Consider the following 15,000-nt stretch of genomic DNA (forward strand, 5'->3'; position numbering starts at 1 on the left):
ACTCACGTGTGATATAGCAATACGAATCAAAAAGAACTACGAATGGGGACTTAGAATAATTTTTCATTTTTCCCAACTTTGAAAATAATCACTTGAAAAAAATCATAGAATCCAAAGAATAGTATACTTGATCGTTCTACAAGTCGAAAATTGGAAAAATAAGTGATATTTTTGCTTGATGCTATTTTTGTCGGTATGCAAAATCGTTGTCAAGATTCTCAAACCTTAAAATCAGGCCAGCCGGCAATTGGCGGGTGAAAATTTCAATCAATTCCCATTCCTCACATCAAACTATGCATATAACAATAGCTTTTATGCTGAATGACGGCTATCCGGCTGTCCCTATCCAAAAATTGAGAAATCCATAAGTGTCCCTACCTACTTTGCGCCGAAGCAATACGAATCAAAAAGAACTACGAATGGGGACTTAGAATAATTTTTCATTTTTCCCAACTTTGAAAATAATCACTTGAAAAAAATCTTAGAATCCAAAGAATAGTATACTTGATCGTTCTACAAGTCGAAAATTGGAAAAATAAGTGATATTTTTGCTTGATGCTATTTTTGTCGGTATGCAAAATCGTTGTCAAGATTCTCAAACCTTAAAATCAGGCCAGCCGGCAATTGGCGGGTGAAAATTTCAATCAATTCCCATTCCTCACATCAAACTATGCATATAACAATAGCTTTTATGCTGAATGACGGCTATCCGGCTGTCCCTATCCAAAAATTGAGAAATCCATAAGTGTCCCTACCTACTTTGCGCCGAAGCAATACGAATCAAAAAGAACTACGAATGGGGACTTAGAATAATTTTTCATTTTTCCCAACTTTGAAAATAATCACTTGAAAAAAATCTTAGAATCCAAAGAATAGTATACTTGATCGTTCTACAAGTCGAAAATTGGAAAAATAAGTGATATTTTTGCTTGATGCTATTTTTGTCGGTATGCAAAATCGTTGTCAAGATTCTCAAACCTTAAAATCAGGCCAGCCGGCAATTGGCGGGTGAAAATTTCAATCAATTCCCATTCCTCACATCAAACTATGCATATAACAATAGCTTTTATGCTGAATGACGGCTATCCGGCTGTCCCTATCCAAAAATTGAGAAATCCATAAGTGTCCCTACCTACTTTGCGCCGAAGCAATACGAATCAAAAAGAACTACGAATGGGGACTTAGAATAATTTTTCATTTTTCCCAACTTTGAAAATAATCACTTGAAAAAAATCTTAGAATCCAAAGAATAGTATACTTGATCGTTCTACAAGTCGAAAATTGGAAAAATAAGTGATATTTTTGCTTGATGCTATTTTTGTCGGTATGCAAAATCGTTGTCAAGATTCTCAAACCTTAAAATCAGGCCAGCCGGCAATTGGCGGGTGAAAATTTCAATCAATTCCCATTCCTCACATCAAACTATGCATATAACAATAGCTTTTATGCTGAATGACGGCTATCCGGCTGTCCCTATCCAAAAATTGAGAAATCCATAAGTGTCCCTACCTACTTTGCGCCGAAGCAATACGAATCAAAAAGAACTACGAATGGGGACTTAGAATAATTTTTCATTTTTCCCAACTTTGAAAATAATCACTTGAAAAAAATCTTAGAATCCAAGGAATAGTATACTTGATCGTTCTACAAGTCGAAAATTGGAAAAATAAGTGATATTTTTGCTTGATGCTATTTTTGTCGGTATGCAAAATCGTTGTCAAGATTCTCAAACCTTAAAATCAGGCCAGCCGGCAATTGGCGGGTGAAAATTTCAATCAATTCCCATTCCTCACATCAAACTATGCATATAACAATAGCTTTTATGCTGAATGACGGCTATCCGGCTGTCCCTATCCAAAAATTGAGAAATCCATAAGTGTCCCTACCTACTTTGCGCCGAAGCAATACGAATCAAAAAGAACTACGAATGGGGACTTAGAATAATTTTTCATTTTTCCCAACTTTGAAAATAATCACTTGAAAAAAATCTTAGAATCCAAGGAATAGTATACTTGATCGTTCTACAAGTCGAAAATTGGAAAAATAAGTGATATTTTTGCTTGATGCTATTTTTGTCGGTATGCAAAATCGTTGTCAAGATTCTCAAACCTTAAAATCAGGCCAGCCGGCAATTGGCGGGTGAAAATTTCAATCAATTCCCATTCCTCACATCAAACTATGCATATAACAATAGCTTTTATGCTGAATGACGGCTATCCGGCTGTCCCTATCCAAAAATTGAGAAATCCATAAGTGTCCCTACCTACTTTGCGCCGAAGCAATACGAATCAAAAAGAACTACGAATGGGGACTTAGAATAATTTTTCATTTTTCCCAACTTTGAAAATAATCACTTGAAAAAAATCTTAGAATCCAAGGAATAGTATACTTGATCGTTCTACAAGTCGAAAATTGGAAAAATAAGTGATATTTTTGCTTGATGCTATTTTTGTCGGTATGCAAAATCGTTGTCAAGATTCTCAAACCTTAAAATCAGGCCAGCCGGCAATTGGCGGGTGAAAATTTCAATCAATTCCCATTCCTCACATCAAACTATGCATATAACAATAGCTTTTATGCTGAATGACGGCTATCCGGCTGTCCCTATCCAAAAATTGAGAAATCCATAAGTGTCCCTACCTACTTTGCGCCGAAGCAATACGAATCAAAAAGAACTACGAATGGGGACTTAGAATAATTTTTCATTTTTCCCAACTTTGAAAATAATCACTTGAAAAAAATCTTAGAATCCAAGGAATAGTATACTTGATCGTTCTACAAGTCGAAAATTGGAAAAATAAGTGATATTTTTGCTTGATGCTATTTTTGTCGGTATGCAAAATCGTTGTCAAGATTCTCAAACCTTAAAATCAGGCCAGCCGGCAATTGGCGGGTGGAAATTTCAATCAATTCCCATTCCTCACATCAAACTATGCATATAACAATAGCTTTTATGCTGAATGACGGCTATCCGGCTGTCCCTATCCAAAAATTGAGAAATCCATAAGTGTCCCTACCTACTTTGCGCCGAAGCAATACGAATCAAAAAGAACTACGAATGGGGACTTAGAATAATTTTTCATTTTTCCCAACTTTGAAAATAATCACTTGAAAAAAATCATAGAATCCAAAGAATAGTATACTTGATCGTTCTACAAGTCGAAAATTGGAAAAATAAGTGATATTTTTGCTTGATGCTATTTTTGTCGGTATGCAAAATCGTTGTCAAGATTCTCAAACCTTAAAATCAGGCCAGCCGGCAATTGGCGGGTGAAAATTTCAATCAATTCCCATTCCTCACATCAAACTATGCATATAACAATAGCTTTTATGCTGAATGACGGCTATCCGGCTGTCCCTATCCAAAAATTGAGAAATCCATAAGTGTCCCTACCTACTTTGCGCCGAAGCAATACGAATCAAAAAGAACTACGAATGGGGACTTAGAATAATTTTTCATTTTTCCCAACTTTGAAAATAATCACTTGAAAAAAATCTTAGAATCCAAAGAATAGTATACTTGATCGTTCTACAAGTCGAAAATTGGAAAAATAAGTGATATTTTTGCTTGATGCTATTTTTGTCGGTATGCAAAATCGTTGTCAAGATTCTCAAACCTTAAAATCAGGCCAGCCGGCAATTGGCGGGTGAAAATTTCAATCAATTCCCATTCCTCACATCAAACTATGCATATAACAATAGCTTTTATGCTGAATGACGGCTATCCGGCTGTCCCTATCCAAAAATTGAGAAATCCATAAGTGTCCCTACCTACTTTGCGCCGAAGCAATACGAATCAAAAAGAACTACGAATGGGGACTTAGAATAATTTTTCATTTTTCCCAACTTTGAAAATAATCACTTGAAAAAAATCTTAGAATCCAAGGAATAGTATACTTGATCGTTCTACAAGTCGAAAATTGGAAAAATAAGTGATATTTTTGCTTGATGCTATTTTTGTCGGTATGCAAAATCGTTGTCAAGATTCTCAAACCTTAAAATCAGGCCAGCCGGCAATTGGCGGGTGAAAATTTCAATCAATTCCCATTCCTCACATCAAACTATGCATATAACAATAGCTTTTATGCTGAATGACGGCTATCCGGCTGTCCCTATCCAAAAATTGAGAAATCCATAAGTGTCCCTACCTACTTTGCGCCGAAGCAATACGAATCAAAAAGAACTACGAATGGGGACTTAGAATAATTTTTCATTTTTCCCAACTTTGAAAATAATCACTTGAAAAAAATCATAGAATCCAAAGAATAGTATACTTGATCGTTCTACAAGTCGAAAATTGGAAAAATAAGTGATATTTTTGCTTGATGCTATTTTTGTCGGTATGCAAAATCGTTGTCAAGATTCTCAAACCTTAAAATCAGGCCAGCCGGCAATTGGCGGGTGAAAATTTCAATCAATTCCCATTCCTCACATCAAACTATGCATATAACAATAGCTTTTATGCTGAATGACGGCTATCCGGCTGTCCCTATCCAAAAATTGAGAAATCCATAAGTGTCCCTACCTACTTTGCGCCGAAGCAATACGAATCAAAAAGAACTACGAATGGGGACTTAGAATAATTTTTCATTTTTCCCAACTTTGAAAATAATCACTTGAAAAAAATCTTAGAATCCAAGGAATAGTATACTTGATCGTTCTACAAGTCGAAAATTGGAAAAATAAGTGATATTTTTGCTTGATGCTATTTTTGTCGGTATGCAAAATCGTTGTCAAGATTCTCAAACCTTAAAATCAGGCCAGCCGGCAATTGGCGGGTGGAAATTTCAATCAATTCCCATTCCTCACATCAAACTATGCATATAACAATAGCTTTTATGCTGAATGACGGCTATCCGGCTGTCCCTATCCAAAAATTGAGAAATCCATAAGTGTCCCTACCTACTTTGCGCCGAAGCAATACGAATCAAAAAGAACTACGAATGGGGACTTAGAATAATTTTTCATTTTTCCCAACTTTGAAAATAATCACTTGAAAAAAATCATAGAATCCAAAGAATAGTATACTTGATCGTTCTACAAGTCGAAAATTGGAAAAATAAGTGATATTTTTGCTTGATGCTATTTTTGTCGGTATGCAAAATCGTTGTCAAGATTCTCAAACCTTAAAATCAGGCCAGCCGGCAATTGGCGGGTGAAAATTTCAATCAATTCCCATTCCTCACATCAAACTATGCATATAACAATAGCTTTTATGCTGAATGACGGCTATCCGGCTGTCCCTATCCAAAAATTGAGAAATCCATAAGTGTCCCTACCTACTTTGCGCCGAAGCAATACGAATCAAAAAGAACTACGAATGGGGACTTAGAATAATTTTTCATTTTTCCCAACTTTGAAAATAATCACTTGAAAAAAATCTTAGAATCCAAAGAATAGTATACTTGATCGTTCTACAAGTCGAAAATTGGAAAAATAAGTGATATTTTTGCTTGATGCTATTTTTGTCGGTATGCAAAATCGTTGTCAAGATTCTCAAACCTTAAAATCAGGCCAGCCGGCAATTGGCGGGTGAAAATTTCAATCAATTCCCATTCCTCACATCAAACTATGCATATAACAATAGCTTTTATGCTGAATGACGGCTATCCGGCTGTCCCTATCCAAAAATTGAGAAATCCATAAGTGTCCCTACCTACTTTGCGCCGAAGCAATACGAATCAAAAAGAACTACGAATGGGGACTTAGAATAATTTTTCATTTTTCCCAACTTTGAAAATAATCACTTGAAAAAAATCTTAGAATCCAAGGAATAGTATACTTGATCGTTCTACAAGTCGAAAATTGGAAAAATAAGTGATATTTTTGCTTGATGCTATTTTTGTCGGTATGCAAAATCGTTGTCAAGATTCTCAAACCTTAAAATCAGGCCAGCCGGCAATTGGCGGGTGAAAATTTCAATCAATTCCCATTCCTCACATCAAACTATGCATATAACAATAGCTTTTATGCTGAATGACGGCTATCCGGCTGTCCCTATCCAAAAATTGAGAAATCCATAAGTGTCCCTACCTACTTTGCGCCGAAGCAATACGAATCAAAAAGAACTACGAATGGGGACTTAGAATAATTTTTCATTTTTCCCAACTTTGAAAATAATCACTTGAAAAAAATCATAGAATCCAAAGAATAGTATACTTGATCGTTCTACAAGTCGAAAATTGGAAAAATAAGTGATATTTTTGCTTGATGCTATTTTTGTCGGTATGCAAAATCGTTGTCAAGATTCTCAAACCTTAAAATCAGGCCAGCCGGCAATTGGCGGGTGAAAATTTCAATCAATTCCCATTCCTCACATCAAACTATGCATATAACAATAGCTTTTATGCTGAATGACGGCTATCCGGCTGTCCCTATCCAAAAATTGAGAAATCCATAAGTGTCCCTACCTACTTTGCGCCGAAGCAATACGAATCAAAAAGAACTACGAATGGGGACTTAGAATAATTTTTCATTTTTCCCAACTTTGAAAATAATCACTTGAAAAAAATCTTAGAATCCAAAGAATAGTATACTTGATCGTTCTACAAGTCGAAAATTGGAAAAATAAGTGATATTTTTGCTTGATGCTATTTTTGTCGGTATGCAAAATCGTTGTCAAGATTCTCAAACCTTAAAATCAGGCCAGCCGGCAATTGGCGGGTGAAAATTTCAATCAATTCCCATTCCTCACATCAAACTATGCATATAACAATAGCTTTTATGCTGAATGACGGCTATCCGGCTGTCCCTATCCAAAAATTGAGAAATCCATAAGTGTCCCTACCTACTTTGCGCCGAAGCAATACGAATCAAAAAGAACTACGAATGGGGACTTAGAATAATTTTTCATTTTTCCCAACTTTGAAAATAATCACTTGAAAAAAATCTTAGAATCCAAAGAATAGTATACTTGATCGTTCTACAAGTCGAAAATTGGAAAAATAAGTGATATTTTTGCTTGATGCTATTTTTGTCGGTATGCAAAATCGTTGTCAAGATTCTCAAACCTTAAAATCAGGCCAGCCGGCAATTGGCGGGTGAAAATTTCAATCAATTCCCATTCCTCACATCAAACTATGCATATAACAATAGCTTTTATGCTGAATGACGGCTATCCGGCTGTCCCTATCCAAAAATTGAGAAATCCATAAGTGTCCCTACCTACTTTGCGCCGAAGCAATACGAATCAAAAAGAACTACGAATGGGGACTTAGAATAATTTTTCATTTTTCCCAACTTTGAAAATAATCACTTGAAAAAAATCTTAGAATCCAAAGAATAGTATACTTGATCGTTCTACAAGTCGAAAATTGGAAAAATAAGTGATATTTTTGCTTGATTCTATTTTTGTTGGTATGCAAAAATAGCATCACAGAATTTTTAATTGAAAAAAATTATATTCATGTATAATTGAATGCATAAAATTAAACTAAATTCTATAAAACTAATTTATAATTTATCAGGTAACCGATATTATTAATTTTTAGTGATGACTTGAAAAGTTGATGCTATTTTTGTTGGTATGCAAAAATAGCATCACAGAATTTTTAATTGAAAAAAATTATATTCATGTATAAATAATATAATAATAATTTATTTTCTTTGGTGTTACATTTCAGTTTTACACCTCCTCCTTTCTTTCTCCATTCTTACACTATATAAATATATATTTTCTTTCTTTAGAATTATGATAGTATTGATAATAATAATAATAATAATATTCCTACTAATAATAGTCTTAATAATGTTTTTGTCGTTTGTTTCTTTGGGATAGGTTGGTTTCTTTTATCTCACCATACCGTACTATGTTACGGAATCTATGCCCTGTTATAGTCTTTCCCTTTCCTCCTGGCACTCCCTCCTATCTTTTTCTTGTTGGATCAGTATTTTCTCGATCTCGGTCAGTCTTGTGCACCATTCTCCATTCGGGCTGTTCCTCAGTATGTTCACCAACGCTTCCAGTCTATTTTCACCTTCTTTTTCTTTTTCCCAGTTCTTCCACCAAATGTAGCTTTCCTCCCCCATTTTTTTCTGAATACTTTCACAGTCCGTTACGTGTTCTGGTGTTTCCATTTCCTTTCTACAAGCTCTGCATCTCTGGTCTTTGAATCCTTTCTTCCCTTCTCTCGTTACATTGCCGCATCTCCATCTTGCCCACCCTGCCTTTTGCCATGCCTTTAGTTTTTTGTCTCTCCAATAGTTTTGTAGTTCTGTGTCTCCTTTAATTTCCCTATAGTATTTGCAGAAGCTCGAACTTTCCACTTTCACCCAATCTGCCTGTGTGTCCTGCTGCCTCCAGATTTCCGTGATTTCATTCATTCTTCCCAGCCACCCTTCTTTCTCTGTGTTTGTCCTCAGCATCTCCAGCCATTCTCCATCTCCTGCCCCGTGCATTGTTTGTTGTACCATCTTTCCCCAGGCAGTTGGGTTACCGTTCTTTATTCCTCTCAGCTCTTCTTTCATACATTTCTTTGCCAGTCTGTCGTCATCCATCTCGTTCAATTTGAGCAAATAAGCTATTGCCCTTCGTTTTGTTTCCACTTCCAAGCTCCTCTTTCCTGCTTCTAACTTCCATATGTAGCTTGGTGTGTTTCTAGCTATTCCCATACATGCCTTAACATATCTTCCCTGCAGTTTTTCCAGATTCTCCCATCTTTTCCAGCCCCAGATTTCGACTCCGTACATTGCCACTGTCTTCACTGTGGTCTCCATCAAATATAGCTGCCTGTATAAATCCTCCACTTTTGCTCTCCTCGTTTCTCCCCAAACCTTGTTTACGAGTTGCGTTGCTTTCCCTGCCAGGTTCTTTGTGTGTGTGTTGAACTGATTCCTTGTCGAGAACCACACTCCTAGGTATTTAAAATTGTTCACTACTTCCAAAGACTCTCCTTTATATTTCCATTCTTCTTTTTTCCTTCTTCCCCCGTTTCTAAACACCATTATTTTTGTTTTTTCGGTACTTAGCTCCATTTTATTTCCATCTGCCCATTTCTCCGTTGTTTCTAGCATCTTCTGCAGGTCCCTTCCTTCCTCCGCTATTAGCGCTGCGTCATCTGCATAGAGTATTGCATATACCTTGTCCCCTTTCTTGTGTCCGATCGCTGAACCTCCGTCTCCCTTTCTTCTTAAAAGTTCTTCTAGATCATTAATGTAAATGTTAAATAATATTGGGCTCAGTGGGCACCCCTGTCTTACCCCTAACCCCGTTCGAAAGCTCTCCGTCATTTGTTCGCCTGCTATCACCTTGCTTCTTGTGTCTTCGTAGATCAGTTTGACCATTCTCATAAATTTTTCCCCCACCTCCATCTTCCTCATCTTGTCCCATAGTTTTTCTCTATTTACCTTGTCAAAAGCCGCTTTGAAGTCTATGAAGGCCGTATACATTTTTCCTCCTTTGACCTTCAGCCTGCCCCCCACCAGTGTGTTCAGTACCATTATCCCTTCCGTAGTGCTCCTTCCTTTCCTAAACCCCATCTGTGCTTCTGTCAGTTTCTTTTTCCTATCTAGCCAATGTCCTAGTCTTTTTGCCATAATTGTCGTCATTACTTTGTAGCCGAGGTTCAGCAGGGAGATGCCTCTGTAGTTTTTTGCCTCGTTAGGGTCTCCTTTTTTGTATATAGGATATATTATTGCTGTTCTCCATTCTTCAATCATCTTTTCTTCCTTCCATAGTTGTTTCACAATCTCCCTGAGTTCTCTTCTCCCTGTCTCTTTGGGTAGATTCTTCAGAAATTCCGCTTGTATCTGATCTTCCCCCGCTGCCTTCCCATTCTTCATGTCCCTGATTGCTGTCTGTAGCTCTAAATCCTGTATCGGTGCGTCTATGTCACCCCACTCCATTTCTACCTCTTCCGATTCTGTTTCTGTCCCTCTGTCTCCCGGTTGTCTATTCCCTATCGTGTCTTCCTGTTGGTCTTCCGCCGTTTTTTTCTCCTCTTCAGTCTTTTCCTCCTGTATCTCCCCATTTGCCTCCAGTAGTTCCTTGAAGTGGTTCAGCAGGTTCTCTTTTTTAACCATGTTCCCTGTCCTTTTTTTTCTTTTCCTGTACCACGACATGGCTTTCCACCATTCTGTTAGATTTCTGCTCGCCGCTACCATTTTTTGTTTTTCATCCAGCCACTTCTTTATCAGGTTCTCTCTTAATGTGTTCAGCTCTTTTTTACAGGTTATGTATTCTCTCTTGTTGTGCCAGTCTCTGTCCTTATTAAAAGTTTTGAGTTTCTTGAACAACTCCTTTCTCTTTTTCCTATATTCTCCATTGTCCCATGTTTCCGTTCTGCGTTTCTTCGCTCCTCCACCGCTCACCATGCTTATTTTTGTTGCTGTTTCCTTTATTGTTTTCTCCAAGTTTTCCCATCGCTCTTTCACTTCCCGCTTCTCCCCATTCTTTCTCCCTGTTGTGCTCCACATTTTATCCCATTCGTCTACGTATCTTTCTGCCAGCTCCTCCTTCCATCTCAGTTTTTCTTCTCCATGTGCCGCGCTGGGGTGTTCCTCTTTTTCTCCTTCTTTCCATTTTACTGTGAAGAGGACCGGGAAGTGATCCGATCCCTCCTGTTCTAGTACTTGTAGGTTCGTGGCCCAGCTTGGGATTCCTTCTTCCTCTTCCAGGTCCACCAAAACTAAATCTAGCACACTGCCCAGCCCTTGGCTGTCACCTAGGCATGTGATCTTCCCCTCCTTGTCTCCTTCTATTCTCCCATTCAATATTATTTTCGCTTTCGTCTCACACCACTCCAACAATTGTCTACCCTCCCCTCTCCGTATCTTGTCTTGTGATTTTCTCTCTGGTACCTTGTCTGCTTCCATGCCGTACGTCGCTATTCCCTGCTCCTGTCCGATCCTGGCATTCAGATCCCCTATTATTATTATCCTATCTCCTGTTTCTGAGTGTTCCATCCCCTCCTCTATTTTCCTTAAAACGTTCTTCAAATTCCCTCCTCTGTTGTTGTACACTGTCCATATTTCATATCGGTTTTCTTCTTTTGTCTGCCCGTCTCTCCCTATAATTTTTAGGCCATACTCCCATTCCGATGTGTTCCACCAGCCACCGCACCTCCTTTTGATTCCTACTATCTGTCCTCCAGCCGCTCTTCCTCTCCGGTGTTTCCTCTTTGCCGCCTTTCCATGCCATATAAAGCTGTTGTCTAATTTTTCCATTGTTCTCCTCATTTGTTTCTCCTCTAGATGTGTTTCCTGCAGCACTACTACGTCCGCTTTTTCCCATATCTCCTTATTCCTCCCCACATTCTTTATCCCTTGTGTGTTCCATTGCATGATTCTCAATTCATGCTGATCCTCTTCTCTTGTTTCCTTCTCGAAATCTCTCCTCTCTCCTTTCGTAGCTATTTTTCCATAGCCTCATTCCGTGCTGCTCCTCGTCCCATGTTAGCCAGTCCCCTTCCACGTTTAATTTTTGAAAGCCTACCTTTGTGAATTTTCCGGCTTTTTCCCACTTGACTGACTGCTTCTCTATCCATGCTTGGATGATCTTCTGTCTCTCCGTCATGTCGTCAAATATCCAGACCGACGACCGGAGGCCTTTCAGTTCTTTCTTCCTCTTCAGGATCCTTATCTTGCTCTCCATCTCTTCCAGCTTTATTCTCCACCCGTTCTTTCCCTCTATCCCCTCTATTTTTTCTATTTTGTCGACTCTCACCTTTTCCTGCAGATTTTCCAAGAACCAGTCCTCCATTGCTTCTTTCTTCTGCTTCGTTCTTAATTCCAATCCTCTTATTTTGATCCACTTGCGCCTTTCCCTCCTCTCTTTTCTCTCCTCCTCCCATTCTTCTGGTTCCAGTTTGTTTGGAAACTCTTCCTGGCCCTCCTTCGCCTGTTCCTCCTGCTCTTCCTGCCTATTTTTGTGTTCTGCCCCTCTCTTGTTCTCCTCCCTTTGGCCTGTTTGTGATGTTTCTCCTGTACTCCCATCTCCCGTCAGTTTCTCCCAACCCCTCGTCCCTCTTTGCCTCCCCGTGTTTTGTGTTGAGGTCGGCTCTTCATTGAGGTCGGGTTCTTCTGGGCTATCCAGTTTCCCCCCCTTTCTTTCGTTCCTCCTATTGCCTCCCTCCTCTTCCTCTGTCTCCTGTCCTATTTTGTTACTCCTCGACTGTGCTCTTTTCTGCCATCCCAGTGACTCATTTCTCCAGAAGTTTACCTGTTCCTCCCTCTTTCTTATCTCCGCATGGGCCTCCTCCAGTTTTCTTCCCAGTGAGTCACAGTTCAGACATTTCCTGTCCTGTCGCTCTGTGTGTTCCCGTTCCCTATTAAACTCTCTTCTCGTCATTTCTTCCAGGGTTGCGAAGACAATTTCCCATCTCTCTTCCTCTCTTTCCTTTTGTCTTTCGGTCCATTTTTCCCACTTTTTCTCCATTCGCCATTCCATCTCCTCCCAGTGCTTTATCTCTTTTAACCTTTCCTCGCCTCTCTCTCTGTTGCTGTTTTTGACAGCTCCTGCCTCTCCCTCATCTCCTCCGTTCTCCTGCCCGTTCGAGTTTCCCAGTGCCGTCATCCCGGCCCCTGCATTTTCATCGTCCTGTACCCAAGACTGTGTGTTCTCCTTTTCCTCCCTCGTTGTTTCTTTCCCTTGTTCTGTCTCTTTTTGCTCTCCCTCCCCCTCTGCCTCCTTCTGTGTGGCCCCCTCTTTTGTTTTCACCGGGGTTCTCATCAGTTGATTCCCGCATCTGATTTCTCCACTGGCCACCGGTGTGTCGTTCTGTAATTGCGTCCCCCTTCTTTCCTCATTCGTCCTTTTTACCCCTTCTTCTTCTCCATCTCCTTTCTGTGTCCAGTCTGTGATCTTCCTCTCTCTCTCCTCCCCTATGTCTGCTGGTTTTTTCTTTTTTTCTTTGGTGGCATCCCTGCCCCCTGGGGGTCTGCCCCTTCCTCTCTTTGCACCAACTAATTCTCCCTTGGTGGCGCCCTCCATTCTATCCCTACGTCACTTCCTCTGTTTTCCTTCTCTACACTCTCTCTCACTCCCTCCCAACGCCTTGTACCCTAACCTCCAACTCAAATTCCTTGCACTTTCTCCTCACTTTTCTCGCTTCACTCACCCCTATCTTCGCGAAATCCACTTTCTGTCCCTGCGGGATGCTTACTTCCCTACTCTCTGCTACTTTTCCGACCCAAATCTTTAAATTTACTTCTCCTGTGCTTCAAATTTCGGCTAAACCGTCGCTCGTCCAAAACCGCACTTTGCCGCGCCAACCGGAACTCTCATATTCATGTATAATTGAATGCATAAAATTAAACTAAATTCTATAAAACTAATTTATAATTTATCAGGTAACCGATATTATTAATTTTTAGTGATGACTTGAAAAGTTGATGCTATTTTTGTTGGTATGCAAAAATAGCATCACAGAATTTTTAATTGAAAAAAATTATATTCATGTATAATTGAATGCATAAAATTAAACTAAATTCTATAAAACTAATTTATAATTTATCAGGTAACCGATATTATTAATTTTTAGTGATGACTTGAAAAGTTGATGCTATTTTTGTTGGTATGCAAAAATAGCATCACAGAATTTTTAATTGAAAAAAATATATATTCAGATATAATTGAATGCATAAAATTAAACTAAATTCTATACAACTAATTTATATTTTATCAAGTAACCGATATTATTAATTTTCAATGATGTCTTGGAACGTTCATGCTATTTTTGTTGGTATGCAAAAATAGCATCACAGAATTTTTAATTGAAAAAAATATATATTCAAATATAATTGAATGCATAAAATTAAACTAAATTCTATACAACTAATTTATATTTTATCAAGTAACCGATATTATTAATTTTCAGTGGTGTCTTGGAACGTTGATCCTATTTTTGTTGGTATGCAAAAATAGCATCACAGAATTTTTAATTAAAAAAAATATATATTCATATATAATTGAATGCATAAAATGAAACTAAATTCTATACAACTAATTTATATTTTATCAAGTAACCGATATTATTAATTTTCAATGATGTCTTGGAACGTTGATCCTATTTTTGTTGGTATGCAAAAATAGCATCACAGAATTTTTCATTGAAAAAAATATATATTCATATATAATTGAATGCCTAAAATAAAAATAAATTCTATACAACTAATTTATATTTTATCAAGTAACCGATATTATTAATTTTCAATGATGTCTTGGAACGTTGATGCTATTTTTGTTGGTATGCAAAAATAGCATCACAGAATTTTTCATTGAAAAAAATATATATTCATATATAATTGAATGCCTAAAATAAAAATAAATTCTATGTAACTAATTTATAATTTATCAAGTAACCGATATTATTAATTTTCAATGATGTCTTGGAACGTTGATCCTATTTTTGTTGGTATGCAAAAATAGAATCACAGAATTTTTAATTAAAAAAAATATATATTCATATATAATTGAATCCATAAAATTAAACTAAATTCTATACAACTATTTTATAGTTTATCAAGTAACCGATATTATTAATTTTCAATGATGTCTTGGAACGTTGATGCTATTTTTGTTGGTATGCAAAAATAGCATCACAGAATTTTTAATTGAAAAAAATTATATTCATATATAATTGAATGCATAAAATTAAACTAAATTCTATATAACTAATTTATAATTTATCAGGTAACCGATATTATTAATTTTTAGTGATGACTTGAAAAGTTGATGCTATTTTTGTTGGTATGCAAAAATAGCATCACAGAATTTTTAATTGAAAAAAATATATATTCAGATATAATTGAATGCATAAAATGAAACTAAATTCTATACAACTAATTTATATTTTATCAAGTAACCGATATTATTAATTTTCAATGATGTCTTGGAACGTTGATCCTATTTTTGTTGGTATGCAAAAATAGCATCACAGAATTTTTAATTAAAAAAAATATATATTCATATATAATTGAATGCATAAAATGAAACTAAATTCTATACAACTAATTTATATTTTATCAAGTAACCGATATTATTAATTTTCAATGATGTCTTGG

The 15,000-nt window shown here is 37.2% G+C and overlaps 1 protein-coding gene across 1 annotated transcript; it reads right to left on the reverse strand.

The window, feature by feature from the left end:
• Window positions 1–11,290: 11,290 nt before the first annotated feature.
• LOC135172060 (trichohyalin-like) lies at window positions 11,291–12,928 on the reverse strand. Its single transcript, XM_064138428.1, has one exon. It carries the CDS (start codon window positions 12,926–12,928, stop codon window positions 11,291–11,293), a length of 1,638 nt encoding a protein of 545 aa, XP_063994498.1.
• Between the last annotated feature and the right edge of the window lie 2,072 nt (window positions 12,929–15,000).

This window comes from Diachasmimorpha longicaudata, unplaced genomic scaffold, assembly GCF_034640455.1.
Source record: "Diachasmimorpha longicaudata isolate KC_UGA_2023 unplaced genomic scaffold, iyDiaLong2 ctg00000149.1, whole genome shotgun sequence".
In the NCBI taxonomy this organism is placed as follows: Eukaryota; Metazoa; Arthropoda; class Insecta; order Hymenoptera; family Braconidae; genus Diachasmimorpha; species Diachasmimorpha longicaudata.